This window comes from Puccinia triticina, chromosome 3A, assembly GCF_026914185.1.
Source record: "Puccinia triticina chromosome 3A, complete sequence".
Classification (NCBI taxonomy): Eukaryota; Fungi; Basidiomycota; class Pucciniomycetes; order Pucciniales; family Pucciniaceae; genus Puccinia; species Puccinia triticina.
Genome location: NC_070560.1, coordinates 368,610 through 393,228, shown reverse-complemented (window position 1 = coordinate 393,228; position 24,619 = coordinate 368,610). Strand labels below are relative to the sequence as shown.

At 46.7% G+C, this 24,619-nt stretch overlaps 3 protein-coding genes across 3 annotated transcripts; all 3 read right to left on the bottom strand.

Moving 5' to 3' along the window:
- Positions 1-2,102: 2,102 nt before the first annotated feature.
- On the bottom strand, positions 2,103-2,752 carry PtA15_3A39 (uncharacterized protein; the record flags this gene model as incomplete). The annotated part of the gene is made up of 2 exons (XM_053167364.1): positions 2,103-2,249; positions 2,564-2,752. 2 exons carry the CDS (start codon positions 2,750-2,752, stop codon positions 2,103-2,105), a joined length of 336 nt encoding a protein of 111 aa, XP_053018231.1.
- A 5,764-nt stretch (positions 2,753-8,516) lies between these two features.
- Positions 8,517-8,833, bottom strand: PtA15_3A38 (uncharacterized protein; the record flags this gene model as incomplete). The annotated part of the gene is made up of 2 exons (XM_053167353.1): positions 8,517-8,533; positions 8,569-8,833. 2 exons carry the CDS (start codon positions 8,831-8,833, stop codon positions 8,517-8,519), a joined length of 282 nt encoding a protein of 93 aa, XP_053018230.1.
- A 9,721-nt stretch (positions 8,834-18,554) lies between these two features.
- PtA15_3A37 (uncharacterized protein) lies at positions 18,555-19,388 on the bottom strand (the record flags this gene model as incomplete). The annotated part of the gene is made up of 5 exons (XM_053167342.1): positions 18,555-18,643; positions 18,737-18,845; positions 18,922-19,166; positions 19,251-19,279; positions 19,342-19,388. 5 exons carry the CDS (start codon positions 19,386-19,388, stop codon positions 18,555-18,557), a joined length of 519 nt encoding a protein of 172 aa, XP_053018229.1.
- Positions 19,389-24,619: the final 5,231 nt, after the last annotated feature.

The window sequence follows — 24,619 nt, the reverse complement described above, 5'->3', positions numbered from 1 at the left end:
TGAAAAGTCCCCGGGGTGGGCTATCGGGGTAGCGGGTGCCTTTTGTTTGGATATTAATTATGTTTTTTTTTTTACATGACAAGGACACCTCCAAAAAAACCAATATTTTTTGGAGAGGGCAGTTAAGACCCCCTCTTTTGATTAATCAAAAAAAAATTGAGAAAAATCCCCTCCTTCTTTCGGGGGAAGTCGCTGTGCGCGAATTATTTTTTGGCTTGCGCGCACAGCGGGCTTGACTTCGGGGGACGGTCAATTCTGTGCGCGAAGAGTTTTTCGCTGCTGCGCGAAGTAGGTCCGAAATAGTATTACATACATAAATTTAGTAAAACAAACAATGTACATAAAATTAAACTGTTGTACATTAATGATTAATATTACTTGTGTAAAAATACCCCGTGAAAGTATCATGTAGACTTCTACTGAAGCTCTTTCACATGACAATTGGTTATAAACATGTCATGTGACAGAGTCAGGGAAATTAGTCTATTACAATACAATTAAATTACCCACAGCCAAGCCCTTTTCACGGCTACACCCCTGGATACTCCCATAGGGAGAAAAGGACTCAGTGTTTACGCCCATTGAAGTCCCCTCTATAAATAGAGACCTATTTGGCCCTCAGGAAAAGATCCCCCAGACCATTCACCGCCCATAAACCGTAAGTTTGCCGTGAATATTCTCCCCTGCTACTATTGTAGCCCCTTTTCCCTTTAAACCATCCCCTGCACGTAAAATCCACTGGATTAAACCTTTAAATATCAAAAATCCCTTATTAGCATATTTACAAGCTTTATCCTTATAAGTAGTTGCCGTAAGACCTCCGCCTCTGACAAGCAGCCAATCAGCTTAAGCGCTTACCACCTACTTTTTACGCCAAATTTATTCCCTGTAATTAATAATTACTAGAGGCCAATGCGGCTGCGCCGCTGCAGAATTTACTTTCCACATTTACTCCCCAGCTCAAGTGGACATAAACCATTAGGTTGAAACTCATCCCACAATAATTTTACTTTGGATAGTCAGGGTATCATTGTTAAAGTTACTGCTAAGAATATCCACTTACTGGATGCTTTGAGTGACAGTATTGTTCCTGGCAAAATGGTTGAATTTTTTGGACATCTCACACAGAGGAGTTCAGAAAATGGTTTGATCAAAGTGGATGTTAGTAAAGTCCCCTAATACTGGTTATTACTCATTTAACTGATCCAGAAAGATTTTATGACTTGCAATATCATAAGTCTGCTCTGGATAATGCTTGCAGCTAGATAAATGAGAGCTATCAAATTGAATTCTCTGCTTCCACTTTTTTCATGTCAATTTTTTCATAAATATATCTGATTTTGCCTTCTTCATATGCTTGTGTTCTAAATAAATATTACTTGAAACCTAGCACATTTGATAAATCCCATGGTCAGAAAAACAATTTTACTTTTTGAAGAAAGAGTCTTTATAATTATGGCTCTCAAACTGGGTGATCATAAGGAGTAGCATGCTGATAATGCATAATAGATTATATTTGAAAATTGATGAAGTGAAGAAAGCACAAAGATTATCTGTTCAACACCAAGCATTTTTTTCAACACTATTTTCTGCTTCTCCATTGAAAAGCTCTCAAGAAATATTACAGAAGTGGAGAGTGAATAAAGCAATAAAACAGTATTCAGGAAAACCCTTTCCTCATCTCAAATAGTTGCACCTCAAAAAACCCATGTCAAGAGGAGAAGATTTCAGATGTTGGCAAGCTGGATCAATCCATCATTCCAACTACAAACTCTGGTCAAATATGCTTGGGGTTGGTGCACCCCAATCCACTACAATGGTTCTTTGAGGCAACCACATCACACTCCAAAAACTTCTGTTCCATGCAACCTTTGGAAAATATACAGTCTAGACAGTTTAAACTTGGAGAGCATTAACCCTGTGCCCATAAGTATTTCTTTACGTACAGTTCCACAATTTTTGTAATTCTTATTGTTTGTGCAATAAAAATCTCTTCACCTCTAGTCAAATGTTGGAACTGACATATTGGCACATGGCAGGGGTTTCCGTGTGAAATTTTGGGCCATATGCAAGGTGTTTGTGACCTGAATCAAACAAAATTCTCAAAGGCCACACAATTTATGGTGGTATGAGATTGTGAGGGCCTTGCTATCCCGGGGTTTGAGGAACTTGTGAGATATTTTGATGGAAGGATGAAACAATTGGACAACATGGATAGCCACTTTCAGCACCTTCCAGAGCACGAGAATCTGTCCCGGAAAAAGACAGATTGGGTGTGTTAGCAAGAGAGAGAAAGGGAGAGAGAGAGAGAGAGAGGTGTGAGAGGATGGAGACGGACTTCAAGCTGGCCACCCCAACAGGCTGAGCCTGCAACTTGGTCGCAATGCTCCTGGTACTCCTTCAGACTTATCAGCCCCACCAACAGCCCCTCATCCTGGCCCGGCAAGTAATGCATGAACTCATCCACATGACCCCGCATATAGCGGCTATCTTCCGACGCTGAACATATTAACCTTTTTGTTTTTCTCTCTCTCTAGCAAGAAAAAGTTGATGGTAAACTGACCTTGAAGATCTGCAGTTTTAGAGCACTGCAAGTCCGGAGCAGCTGCTTGTTTTCAAGATTCCGGAGGTCAATTTTGGGCAAGAGCTGGGAATGAAGTTGGGCGCCGAGCTGGGCCTGGAGCTGCGCAGCGTTTTGTTTGGTGATCTTGAGCTTGATCCTGTTATATTTCTTGCGCAGGGAGGTGGTCATTGAGAGTTTGGATGGGAGGGCGCGGAGGATGTTTTGTTGGGAGTAGAGACGGAGGGCGAGGCGGCGGCGGCGGCGGAGGAGGCGCATGAGATCATCAAGAAGCAGACGGCATGGGCCACCTCCTTGATTCCTTTGTTGAGCAACAAGCTACCGCCAGTCTTTGTGTGCTCTCAACTCGATCACCGGAAGAAGTGTCACAGAGCATATCACAAGATACGAGGATCACGCGAACGTGTGAGCTTGACATTGACGATCCCCGACTCCCCGAACTACAGGAATTGGAACATGCGGAGCATGTTTGGATGGCTTTCAGTCAACGCCAAAAGCAATACAAACAGCGGAAAGCGAACCAGCAAGATAAAAGCTCAAGGAAAGAGCTATCAGAGCATATAGACATGAATGCAAAGGATATCGCGAGAAAAGTAAAAGCGGCAATGAGATTAAATGCACGTAAGAGGAAAGCTCATTGGGCTGAGTCCGCGATACCCAAGAGGCGTCGAATAACGCTTGGAAAGTACAGGTTGCGACCAGTGAGTAGCACTGAGAAAGCATCTATACTTAAATGCTTTAATAGACGAGGAGGTCCTCGTGGGCTTGTGCATACCCACCAATGGTGGGCGTTGGTATAAATAGACACTGGCATGAAGCCAAGCAGAGTTGTTCCTTTCATTCATTCACTCTCATCATCATCACATCTTATCATTATCATCATCACATTGTATATACATCGCACAGTCTGGTAGCCTCAGCTCAACAGACTTAGTAAATAGAAATAGAAATATTCATCGCACAAATTTAAATATTCATATCATCAACTTAACACATTATCAGTACGGATCAGTACGGACCATCAAGGGTTATTCGCTTAGACCAGCTTATCAAAACAGCATATCTCAAACCAAGGTCCTCAAATGGAAGGCAACACCGAGACCAAGCGATACCGACTCAACAACAAGAACTACGCAACATGGGCTACCATGATGCGTGCGGAAATGTACAGTCTAGGGTGTTTACCTCTAATCAAGCGGCAACCGGTCGAAGGCGCTGCGGAAAAGAACATGAAGTTATACGTGCTCATAATGAAGCACCTCGACGAAGAGCATATCGCTATCGTCAACAGCGAGCTTGGGACCGATAAGGAAGGCGAAGGCCTCGAGCTTTGGGAGCTGTTTAAAAAGAAATACGCGGGCAGCGAGGCCCATCATCAAATGCTAGCACTAGGAGAATTCATAGACCTTGAATTCAAAGAAACTAAAGAATTTGTTAAAGAAATACGTAACGGTATCAGCAAGATCCGCACCTCAGGATTGGACGTCAAAGAACAGGTTTTGGCGCTACTAATACTAAAGAAATTACCAAAGGAGTTCGAATCATTGGTTCGCATTATCATCCAAGACAGCGGCACATTGAAAACTGAAGAAGTTATAAATAAAATCGAGAAAGACTACTTACAGTTCAAGTTAAAGAAAGCGGATAAAGTGGTGATGGTCGGCCAACAAACGGCAAAACGAGCGGGCAAGTGTTACAATTGTGACATCATCGGCCACTCAGCCAAGGAGTGTCGAAAGCCCTGGACTAACTATAAATATGCACCACCCAGAGCTAATGTTGGAGAAACAGAAGGTATCAGCATATCCTTCTTAGCAGTAAAGGACATCAGCGAAGAAGAAGATCAAGAGGAGATAAGCTTCTATGACCCAATTGCGATGGAAATCGAGATCTTTGGGGACCTAGGAGATGACAAATTCTACAGTCAAGAGAAAATCGATCAGGCCATGACCGAGCATCAAGCTATGACCGGGGTTATATCCGCCAACCACGTTATGGCACCAGGAGACGCGATCATTCTCGATTCTGGGGCTTCCGACCATATGTTTAATAAAAAGGAAGACTTCATTAATTATACAGATCACATTGGGAAGGTAGAAATCGGCGAGGTTGGAAGGAGCGTTGAGATTGTAGGAAGAGGAGACGTTGTACTTACTGCCGACAACAATACTATCACTCTTCGTAATGCATACCATGTTCCATCTTTGCCGTACTGCTTGATATCCCAAACTGCGCTCTGGAATAAAGGAGCCCAAATTGTGAAAACCGAAGGCGATAATTTTGAAGTCAGGATAAACAATAAGAACTTGTTTTTCGGAAAAATCAAGAATCGTTTACCTTTTCCGAGATTAGAAAGAAAACAAAACACCTGCCAGATATCCATGGAAGAACACCGAAGATTAGGACACCCGGGAGGTCAGCAGGATTGCCAGTCATGCCGACTAGGTAAACAAACACGACAGCCGTTTGCAAACCATAGAGAAAGGACTAACGTTGCCGGAGAAGAATTATCAGCAGATGTTGTGGGACCGATTGATCCCGTTTCGTTAGGTGGGGCCAGATATTTTCTCACGGTGGTTGACACAGCTAGTCAGTATGCTTGGTTAAGGATACTGAAGGTCAAGAGTCAAGCGGAACAAGAATTAAAATTCATTGTTAACCAGATAGAAAACAAAAACAAGAAAGGGGTCAAGCGCATCATCACTGAGGGAGGTGGAGAATTTTTGAATCAAGACATGAAAGCGTGGATTGGGGAAAAGGGTATATCTCACCTTGTTACTACTAGGAACACCCCCCAACACAACGGTACGGCAGAACGGATGAACAGGACCATCATGGAGAAGGCCCGGACCATCCGTATCGATGCTGGTTTGGGAAAGAACCTCTGGGCTGAATTGGTATCAACAGCCGTTTTTCTGTACAACCGTAATCAGAAGACAAATCCATACCGTCGCATGTGGGGAGTTGATCCCAAACTCGATGCCATTAAACCTGTTGGCACTGAAGTGTTTTATAGCATACATCATTATGCATCTGTCGGAAAGCTGGATCCACGTTGTCGTAAAGGAGTACTGATTGGGTTCGACGAGGAAATGAAGTCCTACCGCATCTGGGATCCCGAGACAAATAAGGTCGTTAGGTCCAGGGATGTGTCGTTTGAGCTAACTGGTGGCGATACCGGCGAGATATTCCTCGACGAGTTTGAAGCAAGCAAGGCCGGGGAGGAACAAAACACAGAGCAACCAGAAGAACCAACCAGAACAACAAGCAACGCAGAAGAGGAGCAGAGCACGGAACAGCCAGAGCAACCAACTATAAATCAAGGGGGGGAAGAAAGTAGTAAAAATGAAATGATTTATAGCCAACCCGTTAATCAAAACACCCGAATGAGTAAACAAGAAAAGAAACCAGTCGAAAGATATGGAAATTGGGTAACATACCTTGCTATCAAAGCAGAAATCGAGGAGGAAAACAAAGACGATCTGTTTTTCGAAGCGATGGCGTTACAAACATTTGTAAAAGAAAATGCAGTCATCCCAGACAGCTTCAAAACAGCAAAGAACTCGGCAGAATGGCAGTTATGGAGAAAAGCCATATTCACTGAGCTTGATTCTATCATCGAAAACGGAGTCTTTGATATAGTACCTAAAGAAGAACGGGATAAAACCAAAACATTGATCAATACTCGATGGGTATTAAACAAGAAATTCGACACTGAGGGGGTACTAAAAAGATACAAAGCAAGGTGCGTAGCTAGAGGATTCAAGCAAAAAGAAGGAATCGATTATGAAGAAACATTCTCACCTACTGGGCGACTCAGCACCATGCGCTACATACTGTACCAAGCGACTCAGAGAGGAATCAAGCCAAGGCAAGCTGATTTTGCCACGGCCTACCTTAATTCAAAGTTAGAAGACAACGAAGCGGTTTATATCAGCTTACCTGAGGGATTTGTCGAGTGGCTAAAAGAAACAAAACAGGAAGCTTACACAAAGGACTTGGCCAGATCGCTTATTGATGAACCCAACCGATTTGTCATAAAACTAAAAAAGACACTCTACGGACTGAAGCAAGCGGCAAGAGGATGGTATACCACCATGACTAATTGGTTTATCAAGAACGGGTACAGAATCAGTGATGCGGACCCTTGTCTATTGATTTCGAACCAAGGAGATTTAGCTTTTGCATGGGTTGACGATTTAATACTAGTCGGAAATAACACAGATGAACTCATCAGTAAGCTAGGCAAAGATTTCAAAATCAAAGACTTGGGAATAGCCCAACACATACTTGGTATGAAGATAGATTGCCTTGACGGAAACAGAATGTTCATAAATCAAGCACATTACATTAAGACCCTGGTTGAAGAATACGGCTTAGAAGATGGTAAGACAACCGGAACGCCAATGCAATCTAATGTCAAACTCACTAAGTCGTCACCAGAGGAAGCCGCAAGATTCAAAGAGCGAGGACTCGACTATTGATCAGCTATTGGTTCGCTGAATTATCTATCACAGTGCACCCGACCGGATATAACCTACGCTGTGGGAAAACTGTCACAGTTTTTGGAAGGTCCGGATGATATACACTGGGCCGCGTTCAAAAGAGTTGTCAGATACCTTAAAGGATTGCAAGACTGGGGAATATTGTACCAACCAAACAGCGGGCATGAAATAATTGGATATGTCAACTCGAGCTGGGCCGAAGACGACCAGAGTTTGTCAACCAGCGGGTATAGTTTCCATTGTGGGAGCGGACTTGTGTCATGGAGGAGTGAGAAGCTAGGAGGACCAAGCTCGTCATCAACGGAAGCCGAGTATCGAGCATATTTAGCAGCGTCACAAGAGGCGCAGTGGCTACGGAAGTTGACATTTGATGTACACGGAAACGTCCCCGAGAAAACAAGAGTCTGGTCAGACAATCAAGGGGCAATACAGTTAGCAAAAAACCCGGTGTATCATTCCAGAACCAAACACATTGGAGTACATTATAACTTCACCAAAGATCTTGTGATTAATCGAGAAATTAGTATTGAATACGTACCAACAGAAGATATGATCGCGGACATATTCACCAAGGCGTTGGATCGGGAAAAACACACAAAGTTCTCGTCAATGATGGGACTTTTGCCATTGTCGATGATCGAGCCAAGAGCAAGGGGGTGTGTTGAGCAACAAGCTACCGCCAGTCTTTGTGTGCTCTCAACTCGATCACCGGAAGAAGTGTCACAGAGCATATCACAAGATACGAGGATCACGCGAACGTGTGAGCTTGACATTGACGATCCCCGACTCCCCGAACTACAGGAATTGGAACATGCGGAGCATGTTTGGATGGCTTTCAGTCAACGCCAAAAGCAATACAAACAGCGGAAAGCGAACCAGCAAGATAAAAGCTCAAGGAAAGAGCTATCAGAGCATATAGACATGAATGCAAAGGATATCGCGAGAAAAGTAAAAGCGGCAATGAGATTAAATGCACGTAAGAGGAAAGCTCATTGGGCTGAGTCCGCGATACCCAAGAGGCGTCGAATAACGCTTGGAAAGTACAGGTTGCGACCAGTGAGTAGCACTGAGAAAGCATCTATACTTAAATGCTTTAATAGACGAGGAGGTCCTCGTGGGCTTGTGCATACCCACCAATGGTGGGCGTTGGTATAAATAGACACTGGCATGAAGCCAAGCAGAGTTGTTCCTTTCATTCATTCACTCTCATCATCATCACATCTTATCATTATCATCATCACATTGTATATACATCGCACAGTCTGGTAGCCTCAGCTCAACAGACTTAGTAAATAGAAATAGAAATATTCATCGCACAAATTTAAATATTCATATCATCAACTTAACATCCTTCTCCCAGATCATGCAGCTTTTGCGAGGTTGTGTGCTTTTGCGAGGTCGTGTTGCTCCTGGTATGGTTACCTCTATTACTACTCGGTCGATCGGTCTGGGTTTTCAAGGGTGATGGAGGGGGCAAGAGACTGGTCTGGTTTGCGAGCTGCTTGTTGTCAATTGTCTGGCCTTCTGCTCCTCCTGATTCCTCTTTGTCGACCCTGGTGATTGCTTCCTGCTGGGGTTGCTTGGAAGCCGTTAGTTTCTTCTTCAGTGGCAGACGCGGCCGAGACCAGATGTCCGCCGCCGTCTTGGCACCGGTCTTCTTCTGAGCCTGTTTGATGGCTTTCTCCTGATGGGCCTGTTCGTCGATGGCTCCGTTTGGGTCTCCTTTGGGGCAATCAGCGGAAAACATTAGTTCTACTTGGGTGTAATCAAACTAATCGCGAACTAAAATCGCCGTGGTTGATAAAGACTGGGTAGTTTGCTTATTGGCTGTGTAAATTCCTGTTTTTTTTCGGTCAAAAACAACGCAACAACTGCCCTAGTGGGGAATGGCAGGCCAAAGAAAAAAACCGGTACACGTTTACAGTTGAAATGTGGTTTGCATTGCGCATAGTTTTCATGTTCTACTTGAAGGGCTGTTCAGATCCATCAATGGATACTGGAGTACCGAGAAATGGGGATGAAAATGGCAATGGCCGGGGCGAGTTGGTTTGGTGACAATAGCGGCTGGGTCAATGTGATGCTTGAGCGCCCTAGTTTGACCGTAAGCTACATCAGTTGAAATGTGGTCCGGTTGCCTCCAGGTGACAAAATGTCCACAATGACCAAGGTACATAAAAAGGAAGCGGATACTGGAATACCAACGAATGGAGATGAGCGTGGCGAGTTGGCTTGGTGACAATGGTGGCTACATCAATTCAACAAAGGACTGGAACGGTGGCGCTGCCAAGATATTGCAAGTGTATGTGGAGCAGGGGTTCGGTTATAATGGGATGGCAATGGTTGCGGTGCAGGTGACGGGGATAGAAACGCGTGCACGAGACAGCAATGGCAACTGGAGTTGTGGGGAACGCACCACAGGAGCTTAAATAGCTGGATTCAACGGTTTTGTTTTCCCCAGGGCGATTGGAGATGCTGAAATTCCAGCTATCCATTGCCCTCAACCCCTCCGCTGTTGCACATGCGCAGTCTGAGGGGCAAAGAGTGGGCCCCCCACGGGTCCGTAGCCTTAGCTGCGGGCCGGGGGCCTTCACGTCCATCACTTTTGAACCGTGCGCTTGACACGGGCTGGGTGTTGCGCCTGTGGACACGGCTTTGCCGATGTTGGAAGGCTGGTTGAGAATTTAGAGTGCTTTGTAATTTTTTTTTGATGTGTAATATTGTTTGAGGAAAAGTTACAAATTTTAGATTGTTTTTTTGTACAACAAAACCCTTGATTTTTTTTCTTATTTTGTGTATTTACAGGGGGAACCCTTGATTTTTTTTTTCAGGATTCTGGCAAAACTGTGTATTTAATAAACTTGGATATATTGACAATTACATAATAAATCCTCCTCTTTTTAAAGAGTGTTTAAAACCCTTGTAGTGGCCTTATTTACCACGTAACAAGTTTAGTAATTTACATTACTAGTGTTTAAATCAGTACAGTTATAGTGCTAGGGCCCAAAACCCTTAATTTTGACGGGTTTTTGCCCTAAGCTTCATAAACAGAGCTGTTACCGCTTGTCCAGATTGTGGCTCAAACCCCGGCTCCCTCATCCCTTGACGAGTCCCCATTTGCAGACTTCCCGCGTACTTTCTCAGCAGTGCATTCAAGGTTCCACTCAGTCTACATATCAGAGGCATTAGCATGCATGCTTATCCCCGTTGTTTGGATATGTAGACTGAGCATTTGCTCAGCCGCCCCACTGCATTCCCGCACGTGCTGTGTTTGAGCGGACATTTTACGCCTCTAGCCCCATATAAATCGCCACACCGTGGCTATGGTTTTGGTGGTGCTCCTTAGTAGGAGACCAGCCAAAATGCACACACAGTAGTGTAAGAGCTGAGAGGCTCTTCACTCATCTGTTTGGCAGTCCGTACAACAAGGCTGAGGATCAGCCTTGAGGGAGAATTCTAGAACCTGAGTGTGTATTGCTAGCACGGTAGAATGTAATGAAGGCAATCCGTATCAGTATCTAAAAGAGCAGTCTGGAAAGAGAGGAGGAAAGGAAAGGGAAAGAAGGAACTGAAGTTGCTTACCTAGCATGGTAGAATGTAATGAAGGCAGTCCGGGAATTCTACCAAGCTAGGAAGGAGGGGGAAAGGCTGAGACTATGTAGGCTAGGCTTATGTAATCTTGTCTTGTGAAAGCTCAGGGAGGGCAGAGGTTTCACAAGTATTACACTCCATTCCTGGGGTGTAAAAATGCCATGCATCTGAAAACATTGACTTCAGGGCTTTTTCTGTGCACTTTAAAATTCTGGGACCCTTTGGGGCACCATGGCTATGGTTTTGGTGGTGTTCCTTAGTAGGACACTGGCCAAAATAGGTGCACAGTAGCAGACCACCTTCCTGGGGTGTAATCATGCCATGCAGCTAACCCTATTCTTTTCAGAGCTTAATATGTGCACTGTAAAATTTTGGGACCCTTTGGGGCACCGTGGCTATGGTTTTGGTGGTGTTCCTTAGTAGGACACCGGGCAAAATGCGCGCACCGTAGCACACCCCATTCCTGATGTGTGCTAATGCCATGCAGCTCACCATGTGCCCTTGAGATTTTTTTCTTCCCTCTGTAAATTTTGGCGGGGCTTGGGCGCCGGAGAGAGGAGTTACGATTTTTAATTTTTGCCACTTTTTCAAAAATTGTAAATCCAACTTACCTTTTGGTATTTCCATTTTCTACTTCCAACTATGGAGGCCCTGACGCGCCAATCTTGCCATAAGAAATCAAAAACCCTGATTTCCCGCCCCTTGAAATGACAAACTTGCCACAATTTTCTCATAACATGCCCCTGGCCCGCCATACTTGCCAGGCTGATATTGATCTCATCCGCCATACATGCCAAGTTTCAGGAAGAATCACTGTTTCACGGTGTTGGGCCGCCAACTGTGCCACAACCGACCCCCAAGATGCTAGACTTGCCATCACCCTTCCCCAATCGTCCGTCCCGCCCTGTGTCTCATCCCCTCCGCTCCCATACACGGAGCATGATACAAAATATACAGAATATAAGGCTATGCCCCATCGCTAATGTTACCCTCATGGTAGGGCTGGACCCCGACCAAGGCCAGTCGGGTATACCTGACTATCCAACTGAGTCAGTGAGCAGGAGGATGTTTATATATCTCCCCCCGCACCACAGATGCCAACGCCGGCGCCAGCGTTGACTGACGCGTGTCCCGCGGCCCATCCGACTGTGTCGCATAGTCAGGTATACCCGACTGGCGGTCGGGGCTCAGCTGTAAACCTGGCTGCCTTGTCAAGAAGTCCTTTCGGCGGAGTCCTTTCGACGAGTTGGATATATGTACCCAGCTCGAGCTCGCTGGGATCCTTTCGTCCCACCCAGCGAGCTAGAATGACATCCCTTGCCGAGGAGTCCCCCCAGCAAGCTGAATGTGTCCAGCTCTTCGGGAGTGTAGGAAATCAGGATCAGACCCAAACCCGCAGCAACCTCCTAGGAAGCTCGCGCGGCTAGACCAAGGCGCAAGCCCAGCTGCCATAAAAGGTTAGACCCCTTTTGCAGTCCAGACCAAGACCTAACCACGGCAAAGCTAACTGTTGTGTATCGCCCCGTCGACCGCAGATGCCGAGCAAGCGAGAACCTTAACGGTCACAGCCCCCAGACAAGCCCAAACGCAAACCAGAACCTTGTACGTCCCGAGAGTAGCGAAAAGCAGACTTAATCTTAAGGCTGACTTTATTGTGTTCACTTGTAGAACTCTCGCGGAACGACTTGGATCCAGAACCCAGGCAGACCTGCTCTCAAGACTATCGTCTGAGGCACCGGTTACGCGTAAGCACAGAAATAGCAAACAAACAGCACAGCACAAAACAAAGAAAAACTAACGTTGCAAAACTGCTCCTAAACAAACAGAACAAGAGCGTATAGACCCGTACAGACAAGACAAGACGAAGTTACTTCAGTAACTCGGCTTACACCCATAAGTGGGAATAGACCAGAAGACAGACTCATCGCATAGAGAGACTAACATTGGTTGTGCCCATTGGAGTGCAGGATTCAATAGAACACCCCTTAACGCACGAAGACGGCACAAGCGTGCACTCAACCCAGTACCCGGGCACCTCCTGCCCTGCCTTCAGGTACAAGCCCGGTCTTATCTCTCTACTCACATCATAATCATATGTTGTCAATGCGATTGTATATACAGAGCTCTAATAGAAATAAACCCTTCAGTTGCTCTAAAATTTTCAGATTTACAGTCTCGGCCCCGCTCAATTAAATCACCTCCACAAGCAACCGAAGGCAGGCCAGGATGGCAAACACTCGCAATCAAGGCCCAAGTCAAGGCGTCGTACGAACCCCCATCCCAGCTAAGAGCGACGCTTACAGCCCCGACAAGGACCACGTCAATGTCCCGAAGTTCGACGGATCAAACTTCCCACTCTGGGAAAGGAAGATCAAAATGCACCTCCGTCCCCGTCATCTTGAAACCTACATCGAGGAACCACTGTCAGAAGATCCCGACGACGACGAGCTGCAGGGAGCACTCAGGACTTGCGGAATTCTAAGCGAAGCGATATCCAACGCTATCTTCACCAGCGTCATAAATGACGATAACGAAAAGGACCCATTTGCTATCTGGACCAATATCAAGACGATCTACGCCTCCGACTCCTTACTCTCTGTGTTCCAAGTATGGAACAAGTGGCTAGACATTCAGTACAATAAAGACCTTAATTCGTACATAGTAGAAATGGAAGAGAGCTTAGCTGAATTCAGCTCGTTAGGCCTAAAAGTACCGGAAGTTCTGGTCGGATGCGGGATTGTCGGAAAAATTACAAAGCGACGCCCCATGCTCATGCAAGCCCTTTTCGCCGATCTCAAGGCGTTGGCGAAACCCAAGGAAATCATAGCCAAGCTACGAGACATCGGACGTCACGAGACGGCAACCAAGCGCAAATTCGTCGATGACACTGAACCAACCTCTACTTCGACAGCTCTTGCCACCGGACCCTCTCGAAAGCCTAGAAGACAAGGTGGGCCCCCCGGAGGCTCTGTGGGAGGAATCATTCGGTGTAGCCACGGGAAGCACAACCCAAAAGCTACCTCACATGTCAAAGCAGACTGTTGGACTATTCATCCGACCTCTCGCCCGCCAGACAAGCCCCTCATGCCTCAGCCAGAACGCAATCCAAAGAGGCAACAAACTTCCTACCACACAAATGCCAAGGAAGCCGAAGATGAAGAGGAAGAAGCGCATCATGCGTCGATAGCCAAGCCCTCTTTTACCTACAACACCACCAAACCCGGCAGCCCACTGTCAACAATCCTTGACTCGGGAGCGAGCAATCATATGCTCAACTCCCTGGACTACTTCAGCCACACCACCCCAGTCCATATCAGCATTGTAACGGGTAGCGGCAAATCCGAGCTCATCGCAGTAGCCAGAGGAAGAGCCCAACTTCACCTCTTGTCCGGCCAAACTCTAGACCTACCCGACGCCCTCTTCGTGCCAAAGCTCACCCGCAACTTGGTGTCAATGGTCCAACTCATGAGCCACAGAGCACTCATCAGCGAGCGCAACGGCGTCTTCGAGGTTCAGCTGGATGACAAAAAGGTGTTCCAAGTCAGTACAGACAACGACCTTCTAGAGATCGTCGGTGCTACTCCCTCCTCTAAGCCGGCCGTCGGCATGGCAACAGTAGCCGCACCTCAGCTTTCAGAGTTCCAGAAATGGAATAACCGGTTAGGTCATGCAAGCTCCAGTTGAATCGCGCAAGTCGTACCTGACAAACCAGACCTCACCAAAACCCACTCGTGCACCGCCTGCATGAAAGGCAAGCTGACCCGGATTCCATGCAAAGGTAAATTCAAAACAACAGATGCCCCACTCTCTATCATTCACTGCGACCTGGTTGGACCCATATCTCCCCCGACGAACGGAGGAGCCCAATACTTCCTCACCTTAGTAGATCAGTTCACGGGGTACATACACACCACAATCCTCAAAGAGAAAAGCCAAGCGAACCAGGCCATTCTTGACTTCAAAGCATTTTTCGAGAAGCAAACTGGATTTCAACTAAAGAAGCTCATATCGGACGGCGGAGGAGAGTTTGTCAACAGCACGCTGGGAGAACATCTTTGAGCAGAAGGAATCCAACACAACGTGGCTCCCGCGTACACTCCGCAAAACAACGGCATGGCCGAGCGCGCCAACCGCACGATCATCGACATGACAAGGTGTCTAATGATGCAAGCAAATCTGGCACCGGAGTGGTGGGCCGAGGCGGTCAAGACCGCAACAGCAATGACAAACTGCCTACCATCTCTCGCCAGGAGCAAGGCATCGCCGCTCGAGCTGATGTTTAAAGCAAAGCCCAACATCACCTTCTTCCGTCCATTCGGCTGTCGAGTGTGGATCGTCAAGCCAAAACAAAAGAGAGATACCAAGTTCTCCTCTATCGCTTGGGAAGGAGTCTTTCTGGGATATGATAATGATTACTCGTCATATAGGGTTTACCGGATTGAAGATAAAGCAATTCTGACGGCCAAACATGTACATTTCGATGAAGCCCACTTCCCCGACTGTCCGGCGCTAAACAAAAGCCATCTACTCATGAACTCGGATAAACTACCTAGCTTCAACTCACAAGATCCATTACCATTCAGCGAGGAGGAATCACTGCAAGAATACCTTGAGGCGGCCCGCGATGCTAGCGAGCTAGAAGAAGAAGAACAGGACATATCTCGGATCATCCAACGCATCCGCTCGCCAACCCCCTCAAGCCACCCTCAACCCCTTGACTCTTCTGCTCCCCAAGAATCACGCGAGCAACAACACCCTAGAACCCAAAGGTACGCCTGGACAACGGCGCCCCCACCAAAGGAGATATCTAGCGGAATTGACGCCGCTAACATAATTCACGGAAAGCGATCTCGCCAAGCATTTCTGATCGAGATTGAAGTTGACCCAAAAAATCATAAGCAGGCCATGAATAGTTCCGATCAAATTTGCTGGACCGAGGCCGAGCAGAAGGAAATCAAGAACATGCTCAAACATCAGGTCTGGGTAGTCCGTCAGCGGCTCGCATCAGATGAGCCCATCCCCTCCACCTGGGCATACAGACGAAAGTTAGGCGCCTCAAACGAGGTCATAGAGTTCAAGGCACGCATCTGCGCGCAAGGTTTCCGACAAATACACGGAAGAAACTTCAACGTGATCTACGCCCCGACAGGCAAAGCTGCGTCATTGCGACTTCTAATCTTGTTTGCCGTAAACCATGGACTGAAAATACACCAGCTAGATGTACGAAGCGCTTTTCTCACTTGCCCACTGGAAGACACGGTCACATTACTGCCTCCGCAGGGCTACCAATGCCCCCCCAACTCAGTTCTACACCTGAAGAAGGCCCCAAACGAACTTGAACAGGAGGTCTACAAACTGGACCTCCTCAAACAGAAGGATTTCAAATTTAAAGAGTTCGTCCAACGGGTCGGCGCGTGTTATGAGGCTCTCCCCAAGAAAACCGCCAAGAATCGCTTTGGCCAGTCATCCGGCGGTTCCCAACAAACCGCGAACACCTCGGCCGTTCCGAATCTGCCCAAGGAAGAGTACGTCTGGCGGATCCACTCCTACCTCGACTCGCTCGGTAAGTGCCATCATTGCAAGCAGCACTGTGGCTACGCAGCTGGCACTTGTCCCGTACCAGTCTACCGCGGTCCTGGCAAGATTCCCACCAGCTTCATCGTCCCCCCGAAGCCCGCGGATTATGTGGCCCCCAAGGCCTGGACGAAAGCACAGGCGATGGGACAGCGTTTGACTTCCGCACAGCCGGGCCGGCCAGTGGGGAAACCGGCAGGAGTAGCCGGAGTGGAAGAGGATCGTGGCTCTCCGACAGAGATGGAGTACGAGGATTACTATACGGCGGCGATCTCTTCACTTTCGGATATCGAGGCTACGCTACGGACGGATGTCGAGGCTACGCTACAGATGAACGACGGAGCGGAATTGTTGCCCACTCAGGCACAGGTAGCGGCCACGGCAGAGCTGCTCGACTTGGAGCGGAGGCTTTTCTGGCAGGGCGAAGCGATGGAGGCGAATGTTCCATTATTCGACACAGGTTTGTTCGACGAGTTGACTCAAGGCTTTGCAGTGGACGCTTCCGGAGATGAGGGGTATGTCCCCTCTCACCCAACCCACGATAAGAATCCAGCCCGAGTGCTCCATCAGTTCCATGCCGGTAGATGCTTACGCGGTACCCTTGACACAGTACGGAAGACACGGCTACCGACGCTCAATAACAACAAATTCCTGACCATCAAGCTACACTCCTCAGTGCCCACTTTTTTTGTTTGCCCCACGCCTTCCCTTCCCGTCCCACCGACCCCACCAGAGTCAACACTACTCCCGCTGTCATCTCCCCAACCTCAAACTTCTGCCTCTCCCGCCCTTTACATAAACTCTCCCTCCCAGCCAAAACTGCCCTCCTCCTCTGTTTCTTCTCACTCTTTCCTCCACTCTTCCTTATTTATTATAGGGGGGGAGACTGTAAACCCCCCGCGCCGCGGACGCTATGGAGTTCACAAACATGTCACCAGAACAACAACAGTTCCTTATAGTCCCGCCGTCACCGCTCCTCCTAGCTCAGCAGAGACCCGACCCCTGACTGACTGTCTCTCTGAGCTAGTTAAGTTTCTCTTGTTTCCATTCTCCTCTTCCTTCCCCTTGAGACCCATTGTATATAGCAGAGACCCAACCCCTGACTGACTGTCTCTCTGAGCTAGTTCCCCATTTGCAATCAAGCCCGACGTTGGTATCAGAACTCAGGAGAACGGTGTCTCCCCTGTGCCAACGCCATAGCTCAGTGAAGAGCTTCGGCTCTTACATTTACTATTAGCGCTAACGCCTGAGCGCAGTAACGGCAAGAGTTACGCTACGCGGATAACAGCGGTTATCGTAGCGTATCGTAACTACCCACCGCTGATCAAGTCTTGCATAAAATATTATTCAAAGAATCAGCCATTGCCTTTCTGTTGGACCTGATACTGCGCAGAAATGAAGCAAGTTGCCCTTCTCTACTCCTGGTAAAAGGAAGAGTGTGTCCACCTCCTTTCTCCCCTCACTTTTGGAAAGAATCTGTGGTGCAGCCAATCATGGCAAGCACCAGCCAGAATGGATTGGAGGGGAATGATCAGGCAGCAGCAAGTTCCCCTTTCTATGAATGCAGGAAGTGGAATTGGTGTCTGCTGCGATCCATTCAGCAGGGGGACAAGTACAAGGTCATGTGTCATGCCTGCAAGGACAGCCCTTGCTGTATTAGATTCATGTGAAATATGTCACTGGCATTCAGACAGAGTTGCAAGCTCACCGCTTCAGGCTGTCTCCCTCGGTGACCATCAGAGCATCATTAAACTTCCGGACAATCACACTGCTTCTAGCTAATATCACCGGTCCAAAAACAGAGGCAATGCCAATGTGTGCACATTGCCTTTGCTTTGGGCCCAGTGTATCATGAAAAATACTTGCTGGGGAGCAAATTTAATAACTACAAAAAAATCAGCCAGGGCAAAACATTCTCAACAGAGCCACCAAGTGTATGGCTTTAGCATGGACAACTGAGAGTTGATCATTGTATGGGATACTGGCCAGTTTTTTAGAAATATCCCCCTTTAAAAACAATCAAATTTCATGGAGAGTAATGAGGGCATCAGCAGATTCAACAATATTCTCTCCATTGTTTAAGCGTCTGCGCTATAATTGGTGACACTCTGTTGGCAGCTGGGTCAGCATCATTGGCCGCGGCCTTCTGGTATGCGAGCAAACAAGGCATACAATCAAATGTACTTACAGCAGCGACCCATGGTCAGCTTTCCCAGGGGTCAAGGCAGCCTTTTTGAGATCAAGCAGGCTTAGTGGTTGAGGATGCGGACTGCAAACGCGGTGCCACAGAAATATGAAGAAAAAATTTACATGTACCATAGCATCGCCAAAGCCTCCAGTCTTGGCTTGCAGCTCTTGTTTGCCTTCTTCAACACCCCATCCAGCAGCATCTTTCCTGTTGTTATTGTTATAGAAGCAGGAGATAGTATCAATTTGGCCAGTCAATTCCAGTTGAGAGAGCTCAAATGGGGTATGAAGAGGCGCTGACTATTTTCCAGTTGTGCTCTGGCGATTGGGATGCTCATCACGTCCTTTACCATGATCACAGCGGGGACCGCGGCCTCTAGCCCCACGTCTTTCACGGACACCACCACGACCTGTGTTTTAGGGAGGGATGATCTCACAGCATTCAGCAGAGGAACTCAGGTATGGCATGTGAGTCGAGGGACTAACGCTCGGCTTGGTCATCGTGTCCTTGCTTGGTTTATCCGGCAGGGTTGGGGCCGATGACTTCAGCATCAGCGCCGACAGGCTGGCCGCCGTAAACCTTGCGCGAAGCGTCGCGGGACGGGTAATCAGGTCCCGCTTTGCCTGCTGTCCAGGAATGGACTTCTTGGGTTGAGGGCAAACCGCGACGGGTGTTTTGGTTGATTTGACGGCGGCTGATCGGACGGCACCCCTTTCGTCGTATGAATCACCTGAAGACAATCGGACGCACGGGGCAATCATGAGAGAATCAGGGATCGGCAGCTCGCACAGAAGTTTGATGAGGGACAACTTACCACTGCTTGAGCAAGCAAAAGGGCTGGAACTGATTATAGACGTTGAGGTGGGGAGCAGGAGTGAGGGGAGAAGAAAACTTGCGCTGCTTACCTGAAAAGGTCAAGTTCAACCAACCACTGCTGTTTGCGTATGTACATAGCCGAGTGAAACAATAGGGTTGAATCAAATTTTTCCTGAAGCATTCTGTTGCAAGTCCGACCCCAACTCATGACTACAAGCCCCGCAATATGATACGAGAGGCGCAGGAAGCGTTGTCATGTAAGTTTATCTCTTCGCGTCCCTTTTGGTACGCACCCTCGAAACCAGTGTTTGTCGCCAGTTGAAAAAGCAAATGGAATCCAGGGCCGAGACGACCCACGCCTCCTGATGTCAGGTTACTGAGCCCGACGCCATAAATGGGTGTCGTATTTCTGAAGTAGGAGGGGCTTGTTTCATCCTTCCCATAGCGCATCAAGCGCAAACAGACCCGCGAAGCGTCTTGTGAGCGTTTTTCATCCAATCCAGCAAGGAATAACCCCTTCTTCGAGGAAAATACCACGACGCCGAAGAAATTGAATAGGGTTTGTTTATCAGCGTCGAGTTTCCTTGGGTGGCAACCCGCCGGCTATTTAATAGGGGAGGGGGAGGGGTGTTTCCCCCCCAGGGGATCCGGTTTCGTCCTACCCCCTCCCTGGAGCCCACTAATCATTTGATTAGGGCCTTCTTGATATCATTTTTGACCGGCCTTTTTTTGCCTGTTGCTCTTGCACTGGCTGGAAGGTCAATCCGAGGCTCCCTCCAGGAGTTTGGGGATTATTTTTCAACATTTGGGGGCTTTTTGCTAAAGAACACAGGCCAAAACCATGTACTTGCCCGTGGTGATTCTGTGATTTTAATAAACTTGGATTAATTAAAATCTATTCAAACTAGATACAGATATAAGAATTTAGAATGGAACCTCAACCTCCACCAATAAATTTATACGCTAATCCTGGTCAATTTCAAAATCCAGCTCCTCCGTCATCTGCCGCGTCCTTCCATCCCTTAGATCACGCGGAGGATATACGTGAATAGGCTAGAAGCCCTGACTCTGATGATGCCGAGTTTCTTCCTTTTTTGGAAAGAGAGGCGGAAATGCCGCGATACGAGGCGCCGGTACCTGGAGCTCGAATAGTTAAAATTAAACCTATTGATAAAGATTTATTTTTTGATGGAACAAACATACCAATCAACAAGTTTATTTCGCGATATGAGGAAGCCGGCCGAACGGATGGAGCGGGACCTAGAGAATTAGCAAAACAATTAATTAGTTTTATGAAAGGTTTAGACTTAAAAGATGAACTAGAAGCGATGACGGGTTATGAAGACGCCGACTGTGAATTATTGAAGAAGCATTTAATTGCGCGGTTTGGGAAATTGCAGCCTTTAGTTAAATATTCGAAAAGAGATTTGCGCAAATTAGTGAATTCTTCCGCGCAAAAGGGTGGAATTCGAACTCAAGAAGAATTTAATATATTCAAGAATAAATTTGAAACAATTACTCACTATCTCGTGCGGATGGGATATAGCTCTGATTTAGAAGAGTATCGGGAGATGTTAATGGAGGCTTTAAGCCCGGAGCTAGAGGAGGCTACGACAAAAGCGTTACTTAACAAAAATCAGATGAAAGCATCCTGTGATGGAGGCGACATCTTACTGCGTACTGTAGTCATTGTCTACTTTATTCAAAGAGAATTAAAATCAGCTTCTATTATGGTCAGGCAAGGATTGGCGGAATCTACCTTTTTTCCTGGAGATACTTCCATTAAGAAAGAAGAATCCAAAACCGCAACGATAGCGCAACCCATAAAAGCCTTTGAAAAGAAATTAGAAGACATAACAAAGCAATTAGCTTCATTGACCGCGGGAAAGATGACCCCACCTCATATGTCATTAGATCTTAAAGTTCCGCAGCCTCCCGCGGCGGTAAACATACCTTATAAAAGAATACCGGGGTTCAAGTGCTACTATTGTTTCCAAGAAACTCATGGAAGCAATAGGTGTGGCTTATTTGCATAGGATGAATCTAACGGATTGGTAAAGAGGGATGGAAAAGATTATAAGCTTCCAAATGGAGCGGTTATACCTTGGGATACAAGTCGACCATTGAAGCAAGAGGTAGATAAGTTTGCTAAAGCTTCGGCAGTGGTTACGGCTTCGGCGTCCTTCGGCGAACTAGAAGAATGCGAAGAGGAGGACCGGGTATTGGCTGAAGTGGATATTGGTAAGCAGTCTCGATCGGAAAAGGATCAGAATGGATCTATCGGGGTAAAACGGACCAGAAGCGGAAAAGAAACTGTTATGGATATCGACGCCGAGGACCTAATCAAAAAAGCCACGGCTTTGAAGCCTATTCAAATCCAACCTAAAGCAAAAAGTCAATCTAAAGTTAGGTTTGAAGAAAGTCAAGAAGAAAATAAGGAAAAGGAAAAGCCAGTGAGAAAAACTACCTTAGAAAAACCGCTAGCTAAAGAGTTTCCTGGATTAGAAGAAGATACGGCTAGAAGAATGCTTTTGGAAGGGAAAATGACCCTGAGCTATGGGGAAATATTCGCAATTTCGAGCGGCTTGGTTGATGTTTTCAAAAAGAAGATATCTAATCGTCGAATTCCGGCGGAAGAAGGTAAAACGGCGAATTATTCTTCATTCAAAGACGATTTAGTAGAAGTTCCAACGACGCATTATTCATGTCCGTTGGGTTATATTAAACTAGTAATTGAAGGTCAAAATAATGAAGCCTTGTTAGATACTGGATCAATGGTTAACCTGATGCCAGAACAATTAGCGCAGCAGCTTGGGTTAGTTATAACTGAAAAGCCGATGAATTTAAAGGGTATAGGTGGCCATCATACCAGTATTTTGGGAATTGCCGAAGGAGTCGAAGTCGAGATAGGGAAAATAACGAGACCTGTGCATTTCTGGGTGGCAAAAGGGCCAGTTCAGTTTATCTTAGGCAAACCATTCCTTATGGATTCAGCTGCTACAATTAAGTATAATGGTGATGGTGGCGAATCATTAGCTATTTTGGATCCAAAGGGACATACATATTTAATTCCAATTCTTTTGCCCACTCAACACAAATGGGAAACTACTCTTCCTTCAAATTCTTCAGCGCGTAATTTTTTAGAATAGACCCTGGGCTTTCAAAGTCAATGGATAGCCTGGGGAGAATCAATGTAGTTAATGCCGCAAAATATAAAACTGTTGCAAAAAAAAATCAAACCAGTAAATATTCCAATGCCAATCGCTATTCATCCCCCTCTTCGACGGCCGCCATTATCGCGAGATCCTTATTTAACTCCATTAACGCCTAACCCTCCTGAATTCAAAGAAACAAAGAAGGTCACATGGGAACGGTTAAAAATAATTAATTTTGGGCCACCAGGCTATTTAAATCCCGCTGAATTGAATTTATTTTATCATCTAATATCCTTACGGGAGAAGGCGCTGGCCTTCGATGAAACCAAACGTGGATTATTAAAGCATAGTTACGGCTTGCCTTACGTAATTCCTGTTGTACCACATGAACCATGGCAAATTAGGCCAATACCTATACCGGCTCCAATAAAAGCTACCTTTATCAAGTTGGTCCGTGAAAGATTAAAAGCAGGGCTTTATGAGCAATCAAGCTCAAGTTATTCGAGTCCTATATTCTGCATTAAAAAACAGGATGGGAAATTGCAAATTGTGCACAACTTACAACCTTTGAATAAGGTTACTATAAAAGATGCCGGGTTACCGCCTTTGCCGGAAGATCTAGTACAATCTTTTACAGGTCGAGCATGTTATGGGCTAGGGGATATAATGGGGGGATACGAAGAGCGTGAATTAGCGCTGGAGTCTCGTCCCATGACAACACTAGAGGCTAAGGCGGCTGCGCCGCTGTAGGGTTTGATTCCACTCTCAATTATACCCCTCTGTCAACACTGGGTCGCTACGCTAACCATAGCGGTTAGCGTAGCGTAGCGCAGCGCAAATGCGCTATTTTTTAGCGTAGTGTTAGCGCAATTGCACGCATATGCGCTAACGCTACGCGCACGCGGTGCGCAGCTATTTTAGCTGATAGCGTAGCGTTAGCGCAGATGCGCGCAATTGCGCTAACGCTAAACATGCAGGGCGCAAAAGAGCGCGCGCTACGCTGCGCTACAGCGCCTTTAGCGGGAAAAAAGGGCTTTTTTTCCGCTAAAAGCGCTGTAGCGCAGCGCAGCGTAGCGTAGCGACTGTAGCGGCGCGCTAACGCTAACAAAGAATTGGCGCGCTGTTAGCGCCGCTGAAAATTAGCGTAGCGTAGCGGCGCTAACAGCGCGCTAACGCTATGCAAAATAGCCGGGCGCTTTTTGCCGCTACGCTAACGCGTAGCGCTGAAATAGCGTAGCGTAGCGTAGCGACCCAGTGTTGCCTCTGTGTTTTTCTTGAAGTGTTATTTTTTAGAGAATCTCCAACGGAGCCGCTGTTGCGCGGTCTGAGTCCAACTTTGGCGGGCCGGAGTTTGATTTTGGCCTCCAGCGGAGCTGCTGATCAAAGCCGACCTCAGCTGCTTTCTTTGGCAGCTTGGGCCTGTACTGGCAGTGTGGGATACACCCCCGCCTGAATCAACAGTTTGTAATACAGACTGCTGTGACACATTAGTGACAGCTCAGGACATCTGCTTGCAGGCTGCTAAAGGCAAGCCAATCCACCCCTGGACTGTTGGAGATGCTCTTAGGGGCTTACTTTGCACACTTCAAATAGCTGTTTGTGCACTCTGCAGTGCACACAGTTTTCAAACACTTCACACACTGCGGGTGAAGGAAGCAACTTAAGAAGTTCCAAAATATTCAAATAAATATTTATCACAATTCACTAAATTTTTTGGATTTTTTGGCCTGTGGGAACATGGATTCCAGGTCCCCAAATGACTATCCTTTTCTTTTCTTAGTGGGCTTTTTAAGCATACAAGGAAGCTTCCAAAAACTCCCAAAACATTTAGAGACAACAATAAAAGGCTTGCCTATTGATTGGTCAAAAATATTGAAAAAGTTGCTTCCTACACCCACACTGCACAAAGTGTTTGGAAATTGAGTGCACTGCACAGTCACCAGTGTGTGAACAGTTTTCTGCATTGTCCAATTCAAAGTAATTTCAATGTTTTATTTGTGTTTGGGTTTTCCCAAGCTTTTAATCTTCCCCCCGTACCCATCTTGTGTTTGGATAGTTGGTCTAAAGGTATAAATAAATTTTGTTGTATACACAAGTTTGCCTGTTTCTCAACTCTGTTGCTATAGATACAGCCAACAGTATGGTGCTGTTGTTCGGGCTAAGCTCACAGTTCAGAAGTAACAATGCAACTCTGGCTAAGTAATGTCAGACT